This window comes from Artemia sp. Qi Xiang Cuo, chromosome 15 (genome assembly GCF_049724085.1).
Source record: "Artemia sp. Qi Xiang Cuo chromosome 15, ASM4972408v1, whole genome shotgun sequence".
Classification (NCBI taxonomy): Eukaryota; Metazoa; Arthropoda; class Branchiopoda; order Anostraca; family Artemiidae; genus Artemia; species Artemia sp. Qi Xiang Cuo.
Window position 1 is genome coordinate 25,472,637 of NC_142808.1, and position 19,664 is coordinate 25,492,300.

General features: G+C 34.0%; 1 protein-coding gene across 4 annotated transcripts in view; it reads right to left on the reverse strand.

The window, feature by feature from the left end:
* pyd (zonula occludens-like protein polychaetoid) overlaps positions 1-19,664 on the reverse strand; it is a 253,318-nt gene that overhangs the window by 18,900 nt on the left and 214,754 nt on the right. For all 4 annotated transcript variants that reach the window (XM_089101630.1, XM_089101631.1, XM_089101633.1 and 1 more), the window contains 4 exons: positions 17,201-17,372; positions 14,012-14,240; positions 6,578-6,752; positions 2,136-2,366 (listed from right to left, as the gene is read on the reverse strand). In XM_089101630.1, the coding sequence (XP_088957756.1) occupies positions 2,136-2,366; positions 6,578-6,752; positions 14,012-14,240; positions 17,201-17,372 (807 nt within the window). The remainder of the gene's footprint in view (positions 1-2,135; positions 2,367-6,577; positions 6,753-14,011; positions 14,241-17,200; positions 17,373-19,664) is intronic.

Sequence of the window (19,664 nt, forward strand, 5' to 3'; positions counted from 1 at the left end):
GCTTGGGTGCTGTTAGCAAGATTTTTCATTTTTTTTATGCATTTATAATGGGTCTGTATGTAACGATTCTATTAGAGAAGAAAAAAGAGAATAAAAATATATCACATACGAAAAAGTACATTATAACTAGTAACGAACAGAAATTATTCTGTATATGCAGCGGGTTGCCCCTTCTTCAAACCCTCAATCTTTGCGATAAAGTTTGACTTTTTTTGTCCAAATGCTTTCAGAACAACTGCTCAAACACAATAGCCGTTTATTTGGAATAGGAAGCTTTTTAAAGCACAAAAAAAAACAACCTAAGAATGAAGACCAATGGATAGAGGAGGGAGAGGACCCCTGATATTCGGAATAATTTCTGTTCGTTCTAAGTTTGAATGTTGCTTCTTACTTTCAGTGAAAAAAAAAAAAAAAAAAAAAAAAAAAAAAAAAAAAAAAAAAAAAAACAGAGCTTATTCGATTTTTTCAGACTTGATAAATCAATTCAATCAATGCTTGTAAGATTCCAAAAAAATTTTGATTGTAGCACAGTTCGGCACATCTCCTGATGTCTACTTGAAAAATTTTACTAATGTCTACTTGTCTAATAAATTAATACTGAAGAATTCTCTACTTGTGTCCCCTAATATTTTGAAGAAGACAACTCTGCAGTGGGTATAGATCGACTCTCAAAGTAACCTTTCATTGGAATCACTCACTTCAAGCAATAAAAAATATTTGGCCGGTTTTCCTAAGCAAAAATATCCAATGTTGCTTCAGACTGGTTTACGAGTGAAGGCAATTTTCGACTCAGCATATTTGTGCAAGATTTCATTTTCAAGGAAGGAAACAAGTACAGGAACCGGTTGAATGATAAACGTATAGGAACCGGTTGCAGTTATCCAATATAGGAACGATAACTGCATTGGGATTGGAAATCCCAATGCAGTTATCCAAACGTTTTTCCAATTTGGAATGGCAGCTAAGACATATGAGCCGAACGTAAAAAAAATTGTTCGTGACAAAAATACCTGCAATCCCTGAGATTAAACCATGTTTTTTTTTAGATTCTAATATTTTTTTAACATCAATTGAAAATTATATTTAATGGTAACAAACATGTACGATTTAAACATAACATGCATTATTTTCCTACTTTGTTGGGTACCACAGGCAAAGTTTTATGAGTTTTAATGTCACTCAGTCGCTCAAAATTTTGGCAAACACAATTCTAGCATAATCTGAGGCGCCCATTTATTGGCAGGATTACAGGAAAAGAAAGATAATGATTTTAACATTTAAATTCGCTTTTGGCTGGGGCCATAATTGCACTGTTTTAAGCCTTTTTTCTAGGGGGTGGGGGGGGGGAAATTATCAAGTTAATTTATCTCATTGTTCTGGTCAAGACTTTTTTCGAGAAAGCTGTTGCAACATTACTACCAACTTGTCACAAATTTCAGCCAATTTAAGTTGATTTACTTGATGAGTGTATGAATACATATCAGACAGATCGCGTGTGATTCAAGTATTTTTATGAAAAGTTTTTTTTTAAACAACAATTCTTATTAAGTTTAACTATTTTAAATTATTAGACTATTTTAACTCACTCTACAAGCCTTTCATCAAGACCTATTGCCGAATTTAAATTTCCACTTTCTGCTTCCAAAAACCCTGGTTGCACAGCCCTAAAAGATATTTACGAGTTAGACAACAATTTCTGAAGGGGGGGGGTTCAAACCCCCCAACTCCCCTTCCTGAATACGGCCTTGCAACTACATAGTAGAAGGTCCAGTCTAGGCTATTTCAAAAGTAATACACTTTTCTCCATTTTTTGATTTGACATTGACTTTAGGAATGAATGCCATCCAATTTCCTAATAACAGATTTATATACCAAAATTTTATTTTCACTAATTCGCCTGATTCCCTTATGTTTCCGGTACTTTCTCAACATGATCGTGAAAAACATCCAATTAGAAACAAATTACAAAAAAGAAGCAAATTTTCAAGAGTAGAACGAGAAATTGTTTTAAAGTGAAATAAAAAGCTATAGGTGTACATAATGATACGAATAAACAAAAAAAGCAATTGACAAATCTGTATAACTCAGATTGCTTGTTGCTAATAACACTTCCAAAATATTGCACAGATAATTACCTGCTTGGTTGAGGTTCTCGGGTAAGAAGGTGGTGAGAAACTTGGTGCCACTTCTTCGGGACTGACTAGAGATGGATCACTGCTACTTCTCATCAATCTTGTCTTTTTTGGCTCCACCTTTGGCATTCGAGGCTCGGGTGAAAGATCGACATCAGATTCAGGCGAGGAAGCGTATGACAGGCGTGTGTTCATCGGGAAAAGGAAGTCGTCAGCAAGGTTGTAGTTATCCAACTACAGGGGGTGGGAGGCAAGCAGTTAGTTAGAGAACAAACAGACAACACAACAACTCGTGCAAATAAGTGATTGGTCTCTATCCTTTTTAGAGATAGTGCGTGTTTTGTGACATGCAAAGTGATAAGGATTGGGAAATCTTATCAAGCCGCTTTCAAAAACTACGCTCGAAGGCTTTAAAGCATTCAGAAAGCCAAATCACTTGACTTAGCTAAATAAACAGTCAAGCGGATGATCAACTCTTATTTTAGTCTGTTCACAATTAAATTCCCTACTAACCGGGATTAATGCCATGAAATATCCATTCGGGGGCATAATTTTCTATTTCAAGGGCAATTAAGTAATGAACAGTACAATGAAAAGCTACACCTTTAAATGTACAATGAACACAAAATAATTACCCATATGACAATTGAAACAGAAAAACCAAAAACGGCTGTTCATAACAACACGGTATATTAACCAGGATTGCCAGTGACAGGTCTTTTTTTATGATGATCCTACCGTATAATGAAAAATTACAAGACTTTTAGCCAAAACAACGATTTTTTTACTCCTTATCCTAAACCTAGTACCTGAAATGTGATTCTGCGCTTAAACCTGTAGTGCATCATAATCTGATCATTTTCAGATTGTTCCACGGAGGATAAACGGAATATAATAAACAAAGACCAAAGAGTTTTAACACAAGGTTCGGTGACAAAACACATTTCTAGTATACTGGAGGCTGTATGCTCTAATCTGCTTATGGCTGAAGCTTCACTTTATATTCCATAATTTCAGTTAAATAATTAAATGTAAGAGACGAATAATAATGAGCTAATTGACAATTAAATAGCCAAATAAATATAATTATTATCTCATAGGTATTTATGATTCAAAGTCATATTGTTACTTAAAAACAAACAAAACTGTGCTTTATACAGAACACGTGAAAATCACACATAGTCAAAACTAGAGAATGAGTCATCTAAAGTAGACTCCTCTGCTATTGGTGGAAGTGGTGATGTGCAGCAACGGTTGTTATTAATTTCACACGAATAAGCGGGAAGTGGACTACCAAAAATAGGTAGAGGGGGTATGGGATGGGGTTGATCGGACCAAAAATACTGATTTGAATTTGATGTTGCAAACCAAGTGTCAGTTAAGAGTTGGATGCGCTAAAATGGTAAAGCAGAATGCAAATTTGTGAAAATGTATAAGGTGGATAAGTAACAATTGACTCTAGATATGAGAAACTCAAAATGTGTTTAAGCACGTGTCATTTAAAACTTTTCCTCTTGTTAAGGTAGAACGATCAGTTTATAGTTTTAGCCAAAAGAGGTACGAAAGAAGAGACGCTTTGAAAAACCCGTTTTTACAAGATGATTCAAGACACTTCTGAGAGAAAACTGGACTTTTTAGAAAGGCCTATATAAAGGGATTGGTACCGATGAATCTACTGTTTTGTCTATTATTGTCTTTCTTTTCAAAATAGAAGATAAGACATGAACGAAAAACATCTTTTGAATTTCTTTACGTTTTTTTTGTATATTTTGGGTACTGAATCCAAATCAAAAAAGGAAAAAATACCACTTCTAGCATTTAATAATGTTTTTTTTTGCCGGAATAAAATATTACAGCTATGAATTTACTATGAAAAGTTGCATTCAGACAGACTTTCTCATTGGCGCCAATTCAAGGAAATGTAAAGAAGGGGGAGGGGTTGTTGGTTTTCACGATTTTTTTTTTTTAACGATAACACAAAACTAAGACATTTTTAAATGCAAATACATAAGAAAATCAAATACTAGGGGGAGGGGAGGGGAGGTGGTGCCCCCTGACAATACCACTAAACCTTCTAAATAGTGGATTTTTCCATAATTAAAAATTTTAACTGACATTTTTGAGAAGAAAATAAGAAGTACGATACTGTATTAAACATTTCATTGAAACTTCTGTGCAACTGTTCAAGTAGAACACTATATCAAACATTCCAGTGAAACTAGAGCAAACTGTATTATTTTCCTTACGAAAGACTGCTCTCTGTTTATTTCATTAAATATAAACATTTCTCTTTAGCACTACAAACCCGTCTTTTCATGAAAAATTTTAAAACCTTTTTACTGATTTTGCTTCTTCTTCAAATTCATTGTCAATTCAAATAACAACTGGAATTAGTGAAAGGTCTATTAACCTTTACCTTTTAAGAATTCAAAAAATCCCAGTTAATAGCATATTTGATAAGTAAGTGTAACGTAAATTTAAAGAGATCCGAAGATTCTTTGGCAGGCCAGTGTAATGCGTCTGTAAAGAACATCTATTCTTATTTAATTATCTAATTATCTATTCTGATACTGTTTCATCCACTCGTATCTATATATAAATTGTCTATATAGGCAAATTACAGAAAACTTACATTACAGAAAAAAAGTACTGCAGTATCTTCTTTTTAAAAAAGAAGGAAAATATAACGTCTGGTAGAAGTAGAAATAAAACGATAATAGAGCTAAGAAACAAGAAAAACGATGTTGTCCAAACTTTGCATTAGAACAGTTTAATTTACTTTAATATATATTCAAACATTTAGCCTCATCGGCATAAAGACGCGCTGGTACACAAATAGAGTAAATAATAAAAATTGCCTTTAAATCTTTAAAAGAATATACACTATATTAGGTTTTATGGTTCTCTTAGCGGATTCCACCTCCTAAAAAAAACAAAAAAAAACTTAAAGTTATCCGACACTTGCAAATAAAACTAGTCCAACACAATCAATTTTTACAGTATTTCAATGTTCTTTGGTAGGTGTGGAATTTCATTCAGTGCACTTAAAACATAAATTTTTATAACTTAATTGACGAGAAAATAACCTCATTAACCTTCTACCATAGATGAACATTAGTTAAAGCGTTTGAGACGGGGACAGAGGGAAGGAGGAGAGTAGAGACAAACAAATGTATTGATCAACTCCCCAAATTTTTTTTATCTCTTATATTAGAAAAGATTTACGTACCAAAAATTCGGAATAAGTATAATGCCAATTCAGTGCAAATTGTTACATTTTCATTTACATAGCCCCCCCCCCCAAAAAAAAACCTAAAAAATAAAACTCGGGGACTTTAGGTAGAACTTCAGAAAAGAAAAACAATTTCGCAAATATTTCAAATGTATATACAACAAGATGTAGTCAGCACAAACGAGAAAGCGAAAAAAAAAGAAAAAAAGAAAAAAGCTAAAGCGAGAAAGCGAAGAAAAAAGTAAATTTAAAGGAAGAAAACTCTGATTTTCATTTTATTTACCTTATTTTATTCTTTATAAGTCTGCTTTTTCTTTAATTTTCATTGCCTTTGCATTTTACGAACACTAGTTACCGCTGAGGACGCATTGTTGCTTATACAAATTGAAATATTCACGAAACAGTTTTCTTTTTTAAACTCCACTGGCAAAAAGTCTCCTTTCTTAATTATTTTTATTTTTTTATAATTCTTTTTTTTTTACTATCAGGGCTGTTCAAATCAGGTTTAGATTTTTCTTTTTGGTCATTAACTCTAAGCTTATTCAGCAGCATTTTAACGCAAAAAGGGACACTTTGAGGGTCGTATCAGGTGTTATATCATTCTTTAATGACAGTTTTGGTTGACGAGGATCTGTTAAATTGCCAAAGTTTAATTCAACCATTGAAAATCCACTCATTTGAGAAATAAAATTTGAAAGTAGGAGAAAATCAAGGCTAAAAAAAAAACAAAAAAAAAACTTAAAGTAAACATTGTCAAAATTAAACATTAAGTAATTAATTTTTCTATACTTCCTACTTCAACTCATGTTTATGTTTAGTTGATGGACCTGACCAAGTTGAGGGGACAACTTGTCTGTTTTTGCTGCATCCGACATGCTGGAACTGTTTTACGCCAGAAAGGAGTGTGAAATCAGGATTTTTAAAGAGAAAAAAAAAGGAAAAGAAGGAGGGAAAGAGAAAATGAGAAAAAGTATAAAAAAGGGCAGGGGCATTTGCCCCCCCCCCCTCTACAACAATGTGGAGAGAAAAAATTATTATATATCCCATGCCCCTTGACTATCCGGATATGAAACCGTCTCCCCATCCCCCCAAAAAATGCTGGAGATTCGCCCCTGAAAAAGAGGGTAAGAGAAAGAAGACTATGTCAAATTCCTCACCAGCCAGCGTGGGAAGACCTAAATCTAAATAGGTAAGACAAAGAAAAGACACTTACTTTGTTTTCAGACATCCAGACTGCCTGATTTTGTTCTCTTTCAATACACTCTCGCATTCTCTTATACCAGGTATCAGCACTAGTAACTGCTACAGTGGTTGTAAATATATGATTCCATAAACGGTCTAACTTCTGAGATTGTTCTAGCAGCTTTTTAGTACTTCGATGAGCTGTCCTGAAAATTATTAAATTGTGTAACAAGAGACTATAAAACGGAGGCACGGACGTTGGAAGTAAGCTCTTACCCCCGTAACCTTTGAGTTTCTTCTCAAGTGAAATTTTCAATTTTGGTATATAAAAAAAAACACTTCAGCTTGTACCTGAAAAAAAAAAAGCCATATATCCACATTCTAAGAACAAGTTTGCGAATTAAATTTGGCAGAGAGAGAAAGAGAGAGAGAGAGAGAGAGAGAGAGAGAGAGAGGGAGAGAGAGAGAGAGAGAGAGAGAGAGAGAGAGAGAGAGAGAGAGAGTGAGAGAGAGAGAGAGAGAGAGAGAGAGAGAGAGGAGAGAGAGGAGATAGAGAGGAGACAGAGAGAGGAGAGAGATAGAGAGAGAGGAGAGAGAGAGGAGAGAGAGAGATCAAAATATGACTATCTATAGGTATTCAAGTTCAGGAACTAATTTGAACCATTCTACGTGAAAAAATAGTGAGCGATTATATCGATATCGATATTTCTCATCATTTTTTTTTGCTCAGATTAACTTTAGGGTTTGGCAAAATTCAATAACAAAATTTGCAAATAAAGAGTATTTTACACATTTTAATTTAACCTTTATTTGCACATTATTTTAAATTTTTAATAAAATAAATAAACTTCCATTCCGTGAATGAACAATACAAAAACCTTGATTTGGAATTACTCGGGCTCAAGATAAAGAAAAATAAACCACTGGCCGTTTTACCACTGGCCGTTTTTGACCATTCAAATCAGCAACATGTCAAAATTTTCCCACTGAGAATTGGTTCAGATTTTCAGTGATTGAAAAACTTTTTTTTTCAACTGAAACTAAAGAGCAACATTACGACTTAAAAGAATAGAAATTTTCCCCTAAACAAGGGTGATAGCTCCTCCTCAATATCTCGCTCTTCACGCCAAAGTTTCTTTTTGTATTTTAAAAATCCCCTGACTCTAATTTAAGGGCTCTTGTGTTTCAGGAGTTGTTCTTAAATAATTTCGAAAAAAGTTAAAATTAGCCTAAAGAGCGAAGTATTGAGGAGGGAGATCCACCCTCATACACGGGGTAATTTCTGTTTGCTTTAATGTTGCTCCTTACTTTAAGTTGAAATTTTTTTTTTTTTTTAATTTAATTTCTCATCGTCTTTCAAATTATGCTGGAAGATTCACTTTTTCTCTCTATGGAAAATCTACCCAAGAAAATGTATCCCTTGAAAGTTTCTCCCGCGTAATCCCAGAAATCCCCCCCCCCGTGAAAAATTTATCCTGGATATTCTCCCCACCCAATGTCTCAATGGAAGGTTTCTTCTGTGTAAAATTCCCCCAAGGAAAATTTATCCCGCGGAAAATTACCAACCGAAAATATCCCCCAGACAAATTTGAAAATTTTACCTGGGCTGTTTCCTCGAATTATCTTCAAATATTAAACTGAAATGGCAAAGAAAAAGTAGGTCAAATAAAATGAATTTCTTATATGAATTCTGGTAAATTCCACCGTGTATAGTTTTGATGTATGTATTATTATCAACATTCCGCGTTTTAGAGTTTTGGTTGTTATTGGGCCGAGTTGCTCCTTACTTACAGATTCTTACCAAGCATTATTTGATTAACTGATCCGGCTTGAAATCAACTTTCAGAAAGGACATTGATGGCGGACATAGGCTCTAACTTTATGACAAGTTCGTATAGGTATTTCTGAGACCCATATTACAAAGACTTCCACGACTTGAGTGGATCAGTTTTTCTTGGAACTAAAGACTCCCTACTGAAAATCTGGAGAGCCGTGATAGATGCAGCTGCTGATGAAGCTTGCTTTGCATTGACTACTGAAACTCCGTCATGTGCTTCCCACAAAACTGGCTAAACTGATTTGAATCTGTAGTGGCTGAATCACAGGGACTTTGACGGCACTTGAATCTGCTGATACAGATTCCAGTAAGGCCCAATCCATGTCTCTTGCTATTTTGCTTTCAATTTGGAGATGATCGTCATAGTTAATACACAATTTCTAGAAACGTGAATTGAGGTATGTGGCAATCGTGACCTGACCTGAAGTATGATCTGAGCAAGGCCTATAAGCTTAGAACATATTTTATGTAGTCATGTCTTTTGGAGGTTATGAGTAACATTTGAGAGTCCTCCCACACTAAACGTAGTTGAGAACAGGCATTTGTCAACTTATGGATACAACTGTGCATGCTGTCTATCAGCATATATGAGTCAGTGGATGGAATACATAATTCTTCTTTTCGGCCATTTGCGAAATTAATTTCTATGTTTGATATTTTCTGCTGGACGTTCACCGGTAGATACCAGAAAAAGCCGAAATAATATCGTTTTCGACTTCGATATTTAGGTTTCGATATCGATATTTGGTGCGATATATCGATATCTTATATCGCCCAACACTAACATGAGGCAGTTGTTGCAAACTTATGAATTTAACTGCTCGGAGGACTGAAGTTGCATGGACTATTTTATTCGCACCTGTCTTTCCTTAACCTTTCTGGTCTAGTAAATCTCTCAATTCAATACAGGATTTCAAGCAAACATTGCTTTCATTCTGTTCTGTTTTCATCATCTCTTTTTATTATTCCTTAATTTTTACCTACTTTCTATTTTCCATCACTTTTTAATCTGACCTCCTAAGAACCCGCTGTTGCCTCTTTGGCTAGTCATTATCACTTTTGACCAATAAGAATAGTTTACTCTAGTACAAACAATTCCTTCAGTTGAAAACTTAAGCCAGATTACTTTTGACGATCAGAGCTTCATGTCTCTTATATAAGCAATATAGGCATATAATAAACAAAACTTCTTTTTGTTTCTTTTCAAACCGAGAGCTATTTATTACAAGCCAATTTCTTAATTTATGTCAAATTATTTTTCTTTAAGTATAGGTAGATTCTTAAGATGAACATAAAGTGCTCCTAGTTCGATATGTGCGTAGACATGCAGTGAGTATATAACTTACCAACGAAAAAGTCCAAGTTTGATCAAGACAGCACTAAATAAAGTAATATATAAATTCCAGTGGGCACAAAAATGCTACCGAATAAGGGAGGTGTCTGAAGAAGTAACTTGGAAGCAGTATGCATTCCCCAAGACTACGTCAAACATGAAAAATATGCAGTGCGTTGCATCTTCTGTAATTTGTGAATAAATCCTTCGTCCCTTTTTCTTAAAAAAGGGACCCTCCCGCCTCCCCCTCCACCCCCAAAAAAAATCAGAGTAATATTAAAACCAAAAACGAGCAGAAAAATTGTTATACAATAATAGAATTTTCTAACCAACATAAATTTAGTATGAATAAATAAACGACATCAAAACTAAAGGAAATTAGAATAAAAAATCCCACCAAACATAAACTGCCATAGATGAGTAGATAAGTCTAAAACGAACAGAAATTAGAATAAATGATCAACCAAAATTACCGAAACTACCACCAATAAGGTCCTCTTAAACCTTCTAAAGGCCAGGGCGTCATTTGCGCTTTGCTGAAAACTATTTATATATCGTACAGTATCCTTTTATGGACAGCATGGACAACACAACAAAAAAATAATACCACAAGGCTAATCACGGTTTTCAAATAAGAGATACCGCAAATAAAAGTGAGGAGCTGCTCCACCAGTTAAACCCTCTAGGCGGCTTGAGTGTCAGGTGCTTTCTACTGAAAACGATGTCCATTTTGGACAGTTTTTTTTTTATCTAAACATCGACAATATATATTAAACACGATAATAATCAAGACTACAGCAAAGAAAAAGTGAAAGTAGGCTGATTATTTAAAATATAATGACATTGATTCTTGGTAGGCTGCATTATTTTAATTTTTCTATATTTTGGTCATAAAATAAAACTATTTAAAATACATTTTATTTAAGTGAAGTGCAAACAATACTCTGGCTTCTGGAAAATTAAGGAGGGCAATTAAGGAGGGCAATTCTGGAAAATTAAGGAGGGAAAATTAAGGAGGTTCTACTCTTATACATGGTAATTTTTGTTCGTTTTGGGAATCCTCTATTCATCCTTAGCAGAATCTGTTATCTCCATGTTTGATGTAATTTTTACTTTAATTTTCTGTTCGTTTCGAGTTTCAGTTGGTTTTAGGCTTTCATGTGACTTTTTAATTTTCTTTGAAAAACCTCTATTGTGTCGCACATTTTTCAATTTAAATTATGTTAATTTTTAGTCACCATACTTTTATTACTGATTAATTGCAGGAACACCTGTAAAGCTTTCCAAGTGTTTCTGCTTAAAATTCAAATACTAGACTTTAATTTGTAATTGGACTGTAGGCCTAACAGCCACATTTGAGTATTCAATCAAATGTTTGATCAGCAGTATTTTTGTGCCATATTTTTATTATAAAATTTCTGAATTTTTCAAGCAGATCAAAAAAAAAAAAAAAAAAAAAAAAAAAAAAATCCACACTAGAAATTGACACAACCTAGTTTTTTTTGCTTCTAAGGTTTTTTGCTTAGTTATGTGCCCAGTTAGTTACAAAGAAAAAAGCCTATTCCGGGTGGCACATATCAACACAACAAATAGTTTTAAATAGTTTTTGTCTTCATTGATGAGCCCTTGTCTCTGCCTTTGTGCCCTGCACAGTTCATATAATTATCCAGTATGATCAGTCCCTATCTCACCCATTATAAAAACCCGGACCGGGGTGCGAATGCTCCGGAGAACGTTTTTGCAGATAGAAACATAGGCGGTATCAGATCTTTTCACGGGTAGACAAGTCAGATTTCTCTTGGACGCGAAACTTGGCTTCAACGTTGGAACAATAATTTTGAAGAAACTAATTTTAAGTTAATTAATTCCAATACATACATGAAAATCGGTAGTTAGTAGTGTAATGTTATTGTTAGATGTTTTTAGGAATTAAAAATAGGTTTCGAAGTCTCAAGTTGGTTTCAAAGGCATTTTTAGAAAGTTTCTGCCAAAATACGTGTTCCAGGGTAATTAAACCGCTGATGGCAGATCAAATGAGAGGAGCTGTTTGTACGCACCGATATATATATATATATATATATATATATATATATATATATATATATATATATATATATATATATATATATATATATATATATATATATATATATACACTACGAAAACTTTACGAAAAAGAAAGTTTTTTTTAAAGAAAAGTAAAGGGCATATTAAACTTAAGATGAGAAGAAATTGACAGCAAATCAAACTCAAAATGATCAGAAATTATTATTAAAGAATAAAAAAGGAAAGGAGAATAATTGGTATGGCGGTAGCACTGCATATAAATTTATATGAATGTATATATAGTGGGGTGTAATAATGCAAAAGGTAAATATAACATTGGTTTAAGAATGGAAAGAAGGACAAAGAACAAATTTACGACAATAATCAAGTAAAAAATAAGTTTTATTTGAACAATGCCATAAAGCGATGATATTTGATTATGATATTTGGTGCTTCGCATTGTTATATAATAATTAGAACCCAAGTCCTAAAATTGGTCTCAATCAGGAACCCTTATCGCTATCTAAATTCAGAAAGTGCAAAGATTTTCAAACAGAGGTGTTTATTGTTTAAAGTTCAGGAAAGGTCTGCCCATTTCATATGAAAACATTGATTGAAAACAAAACTAGTCTTATCTAGGCTCTCCGCCAAAACAGGTAACTATACTTTTCAAATATAACAGGAACTACAATCTGAGAAAATAAACATCACGACGTAAAAAAAAAAAAAAATTATAAACTATCCAGTTGTGGATCCAGAGGGGGGGGGGGGCGGGTTACCCCCGTAAAGTAGTCTAAAGCAGTGTAATTTACCTAATTAACGCAAGTTTGCATCAATTAAACTTGCTCCTAACGTAAGTTTGTCGGATCAACCTACTTTGCGCCCCCTCCCCTAAAAAAATCCTGGATCCCGCCCCTGAAACCATCACACCTATTCCACCAGTTATTAGAAGAAAAACAAATTCCTTATTTTCACAAATTTCATCAACCTCCTTTTTTACAAAACCCTACATAGGCCAATCATTTGAGTCCACTGTATGTAAATAATAGATTAAGTCATAATTTGTATATAAATTAAGTTATACCTGTGAGATGGGACACTTGCAAACCACTTGGCTGGCTCACCAAGTTTTTTTCTGCTTTCGCAATTACGAATAATGCACGTTGTAATCATTTCTCATTGAGTCAACACACTAACCCGCTAATGCAGAAAGAAGTGGGAGGAGCTTTTTGTTCGCACCGAGAACGAAGACCAGAAATGATCTGCGATAAGCTTACTGGATAATTATATGAACTGTGGTGCCCTGTTAGTTTAAGCCAGTCTGCGAAAACAAAACTTTTGCACTAATTTAAGTTTTTTTTCCCAGTCTATGAAGAACCTGATTGGCTCAAATTAGTGCTAGTTAAATGTCGCTATTAGTAAAACATGATAGTGAATGGGCCTTTACAAATCCTTCTTGATGAAAGAAAAATATCGAGTTGTAAAATTTTGAAGCCAGATAGTTCCTCAGGTGCAATATTCAATGATCTAAAATTCCTTGATTAAAATCTTCTTGGCTGCAGAAACTATCCTTTTAAGTAGATGCAGATAATTTAATGGAATTCAGAAGTGGGGTTCACCTCTGAAAATCCATACAGTGTTCTCAGACTTCAATAGTACCATAAGTTTGAAGTGGATAGGGAGCCTTGAACCCACTTTATACTTCCTAGTAATGCTAACTGAAAACCCCTACCTGATTTTGGTTCAAACAAGGTGAAGCATGCTTACCACCTGACACCATCAAATCTTTACGATTTTTTCCTGTAATCACCGTACAATTTGCCTATTCCTGTGTTTTTTCGAATTACTGCTACCCCCCCCCCCCCCCCAATAACAATAATCATGCATGCATGGCTGGTTACCATGAATTCAGGATATTGCTCTTGTTATTAGCATAAGAAATACAAAAAACAATACAACTATTGTTCACAAAATTAGTCACTACTGATGCTACTAAAATAAAACTAAACACAAACAATAGCATCAGAAATTTCTTATAACCCTAAAATATCAACTAATCAAATATTCGCAAAACCCATACTTTTGTGAAAACGAGTTATATAGGGCGCACCAACAATTGTCATGGAGTGAACACTTTTCTCTAAACACAACTCGAATCTTGCTATATATTACAGTAAAAAAAGAAAAAACAACAACAACAACAGAAAGATCTAGAAGGTTTGTAGAAGTTTAAAGAGGTATTAACTTACTTGGGTAGACTCGAACGAAGCTCTTTAACTATAAACTTTGAATCCGCTTTTAAATACACTACAACTGGATAAAATTGGGCATAATTCAGTTTATCAACAGCCGAAGGCGTTATATCTAACAGAGCATGTCTCCCTGAGTCAATAATGGTCCGTATTGCACTGAGTCGAACTATACCAGATTTGGGAGTTCTGTTTTCTTCAGTTTCGTCGCCATTTCCTGAGTCAACTTCTGAAAAATCACGAACTTTTAACACAAATTGAGAATACTGAATTAATCTCAAATTATGTATAGATTCAGGTCAAACATTGTCCAAGGATGTAAAAAAAGCCAATAGACGTTGTATCGAGCGAATCAAAATTCGAAATTATCATTATCACTTACTACAAACAATTTTATAACTCATATTTGGCAAAAAAAGAAAAGAAACTTATGAACTACGACGAAAAAAAGAGAGATATGTAGAACATGTCGTGCAGGGGTGACCAGAAAGAGTGACCCAAAAACGTTAAAACGTTATAATAAACGTAAAAACGTAAAACGTTATAATAAGAAAATCTCTTTATACACGTAAGATATAATATACTGAATATACTAAATAATGTATTTAAAGCACTCAAGAATGCTGCAAACATTTAGTTTGAGAACTTTCTTAATACTTTTTAATATGAACACCCCAAGATTAGATGTTTAAAATATTCGATGCCAGAATATTATAAATTATCACAAAATTTTACAATCTTATAAAGATTTTTTTTGTTTAAAGAGAAATCCAAGCCTCCCCCCCTCTCACCCCTGTCTATAAATAGAATAGAATATGATTTATTGGCTAAAATAGCACAAAAACTAGCATAAGCACGTCAGAATTACAATAATAAAACGGACGTTAGGGGTAAACATAAAACAAAAGTTATATCAATTATTAAAATGGGAAACAAAATAGGGGACAAAAGAGTTTTTGTGCCTCATGGTCAACATTTGGGGAGACAGGTCCAGTTGAGTATTTGGAGCTCTACGAACATTGAGTCTTGTATTAGGAAGGATTGGAGGATTTTCGTTAAAGGGGAGGAGAAAACGTCGATGATAGTCAGAACTAAGGCACTTGTGACCAAAGTTTATGGTGAGGATGTGACGTCGTGATTACAATGTAATAAGTTCAAGTCTAGCAAAACCTTCATCGTATGTAATATAGGCCGTCCCCAGTATAATTTTTATTGCTCTTTTTTGAATACTTTCAATTTTAGAACATGGGTTCAATTTTAGAAATGGTTCAATTTAATTAATTGTTAATCATCAAAATTTATTAAGATGGTATGATGCCGTTCTAAACCGTAAAATACTAAATACACACTTCACAGATGAAGTTGAGTCACACAAAAGACTCTTTGAAAGGAATTTGAGATTGTTGAATACAAATTTGAGGCGAATATTTGCAATACTCATCTCTGGTATATAATTCACTAATGGTGCACTTATTGCATCTTTTCTACATTCTTTTAGGTGCAAGGATTGTCAATCTATGTGATTGGACGGCGAAGGTTAGGCCCTTAGCCCCTCCAGTCCACCCAGCTTTCGACTAACTACCTATTCCAATACCTGATGATTCAAGGAATAAATTAATTTTTTTTTCAATAAAAAATTTAGGGTTTATTCATCAACCAAAATTAACAAAATCCAGAAGCTAAGCTTGTAAAGGAGATCACTACCCCAACTAGGCATAAAAAAAAAAAAAAAAAAAAAAAAAAAAATCACATAAAAACCTATCACATATTAAAAATCAATGATTATAAACCATTATTGCAGTATGATTGTCTTAAATAAAATATCACAAAGTAACTATTCAAGGAACGGAGCGTGAGTGAAGACAGACCAAGATAATATTTTGGGATTTTTGAGCTTGCTGATTGCATTTCTTGAGGCTGATATTGCAATACAAACGTCGAATATTAAAAAAAATTGAGCACACTTTGAAATTAGCGAAAAAAGTAAGTATTTCACAAATGGCGCTTAGTATCGGCTAAAGTTGGTATTTAAGAATTTTGGCTAATACTGGAATAGAAAAACACTTGAACAAAGGGTAAAAATTTAATCAAGAAAGTGAAGAAAAAGCCAGCTATTAAAACCTGGATATTTTGACATTCATTTTAGAATATAGGCTTATAAATAAACTTTTTGTTTTTTTACGCTCCCCCTTCCCTGTAAGTATGAAAACTAGCGACACAAGTATACATATGTACAGTTACTATTGTATACAAAATATAACTAATTATATAATCGCCAAAAAATCTCCAAAAAAAAGATTTTGGCACGTTTCGTTGAAAATTTGTGTGTGTTCCACTGAAGCAGTAAAGGTAAATACCAATCATTATGTGGTTAGAAGCAGTCTAAAATTAAGATAACGTTGTGGTTCTGCCTCAACCCTTTAGGATAAAACTGAATTGAGATATTACATAAGGTACAAATACTTAAAAATAAGAATTACTGCAGCGGTTTGAACAAAGACAAAAAGCCACCGACTTATAAACATGTGAAACAAAATTGAAATGAGGACGGTAAGAACTAACGAATAAATAAAGCGAATCCGAAAAAAAAAACAAAAACAAATTATGTGTAAAATTGGAAAATTATGGGATGAACCGCAAAAATTTCGGAGGAATGGACACGGACTTGAAGCCCCCTCCAAGGTACAGAGGCGGAACCAGGATTATTTTTTAGGGTGGGGGGGGGGGTCAAAATAGGTTGATCCGACAAAAAATTAGGGTGGGGGCGAAATATAGGTTGATCCAATAAACTTGCGTTATGAGCAAGTTTAGTTAACGCAAACTTGAGTTAATTAAGTAAATTACACTACTTTAGACAATGCTAGGGGGGGCCTTGCCCCCTGGATTCACTACTGCCAAGGTTATGCCTTCACAACACACTGAAAATTTAGCTTTATAATGCTATTAAAAAAAAAAGAAGAAGAAGAACTGAACATTTTAGAATGGTTCGAAAATCCTGTGAATCAACTTCCGCGGCATTATGGATATTTTGCCACCATCAAAAATGCTATTAAGAATTCATAACACGTGGCATTCATAACGGAGGGTAAAATATATGAGTTACAAACTTTAAGCCAACGTAAAAGATTTTCAACTAGTTATAACAGTCAGTCTAAAAATTATATTATTATGTGTAGTTGATTCACTTACGAGGTGAGCAGAATTTATCTGGATAGTCAGATAACAGGCGATTTCTTGCTATATCCGCTATGGAACCAAACAGGACAACTGGCCGAACAAATCCAGGATGCTTAAGAGTCACTCTTTCATAAGCTGGGAATTTGGAAAGACTCTCTGTGAAGACAACATCATCCCAATGATCCTAAAAATGATAAAAAAGGTAAGGAACATACCATCAATCACCTATACAAATAAATAGTAAAGAGTCATGTTTTAGTTAGAAAAAATGTAAGTTTTCTGTCCTATATTTAAGATTTCAATAATTAGTTTATGTTATATTCAACACTATTGCGCCGAATTACCAAAACAACGATATAATTTTACGTAATGATATTTCTTTTCGTGGCCTCGTGGCCTCATTGAAACAAGCGACGATAGATGCTTTGAGAAGGGCCCATTCGACCACAAATTAGAAGTTTTGGCGCTCTTATTAAGGGCTAAAATCAATTGGAGGGCAGCTTAGCTCGACAATTATTTTTTTACTTTCTGCCAAAATCGGTATTTAAGGGTTTTTCATTTTTGAGGTTGTTTATTGAAAATAATGAGCATAGTATTTATTTTCCAATTTTCATCTAAGCAATTACGTCAATTTACGATGGCCCAGGGGAGCAGCTAAATGTGTTGCTCAAAATCTAGGCGAGAGGGGAAAAAAACCATGGGACACAGCCCCTTGCCCCTTTCCGATTGACGCCAATGTACTAAAAGGATTTCTGAGCTTGATGACTACAAATGTAAAAGTAGACTAGTATTGCAATATAGATGTTTAAAATACTTTTTTACATTGAATAAACATTGTGCAAGCATTATTGATTCATATGATCGAAGGGCTGAATATAGGGCACTTGGATATTTGCTACTTCAGGCGTCCCTACACCCAAGTTCGCACACATAGACATAGTACGCCTGTTTCAGCATGATCATTCAGAAAAAAAATTATGAGTATGGTCAAAACTATTTAAGATTATAACCCCTAAATCAAATTACAATAAATGAATACTTCACAAACTGTGATGGATTTCCAACAAACTGGCGTCAATTGGGGAGGGGAGGGGGTTCGCATCTATCCCCTAGATATTGAAAAATACCTTTTTAGGGGAAACTTTCACTGAAATAATGCCTCCTTGTAGGCATTTTTATTGAAAAAAAAGGCAAATTTGTTCCAAACTTTCGAAAGATATATTTTGCCCCCCCCCCCCAAAAAAAATCATGAATTGACGCTACTGTACGCACACTAAGGCTGACCAGAACCTTAAGCCCATTTTATAAGCCTTAGCTTTTCTGTCTAATCAACTGAACGTGATAAAGACAAAGGGATCATTAGTGAAATCTATTATACTTAGTGCGAGGCCACGTAAACTTTAAATGGTTAAGTTTGAATGAATCTATGTGGTCAAATAAAGATTATAGGTGGCTGTTAATAACAGCCATTCATTTCGCAGTGAAGTGGCATATGTTTAAGGACGATTGTACCGTAATATGGTTGTGCTTTCTGAAGCCCTCATTTCACTCAGGGAATTCTCGGGTAATCGGCTCTCGTGCGCTTCTTATTACGAAGTCAGATTTCTATTTTTTCCCTGACTTCAATGAATATTATTCGGATTTGAAAGTGCATTCCCATAATTCCAAAAATGTTCAGCGAAAATCCCACGTTTAACGTTTCAGCTTATTTTTCAGTCAAAACGAAAAAGTATATAGAAAAAAGAACACATATTTGAGCTATACAAGCAAGAACTCGCATGGGAAGCTTTTTAGCAAGTAAAACATTACAAAAACAATCCAGTTTTTTATATTTTATTTCTATTTAGCTCGGAATTTATTTAAAATAAAATTTAGTTTTTTTTACATCAAGAGTTGATGGAAATCAAAGTAAGCATCCTGTAAACCCTAATATGGATACCAGAGTATTTCTTTCCCCTTTGTATGTCCTATGAAAAAAGAATATAGACGGCGGACTCGCAGTTTAAAAACATGAAAATATTTATACCATTATTATTATGACATCAAATTTTTATTTTCTATAATTTAGGGGTGGGGGAATGTTATACCTTACCTTGCATTCGCATAGTTCCAAAGCTATACGGTAAAAATTTAAAGTTTGTAGTTATAAACCACCGGAAAGATAAAAAAACAGACTTTTTGTCACTTCCGTAGCTTTCTCAGCTTAGAAAGGATAAAACATCAGGCGCAAATATATATATATATATGAATATAAAAAAGAGAAATAGAGAGAAGGGATATATAGATGGTTCTAGGCGTTTACTCCCCCCCCCCCTGGAAAAAAAGGCTTTACAAAGTTTAGAAATTTATTTGAGTTTTTTTTTTTCCGTAGGGGGAAAGAATTTTTGTACATGTTTATCATGCGTCAGTCACTCAAGCTTACGCTGTGTAAAATTCGAGAACATAACCGTTTTTTCGTTACTTTACAAATAAATTT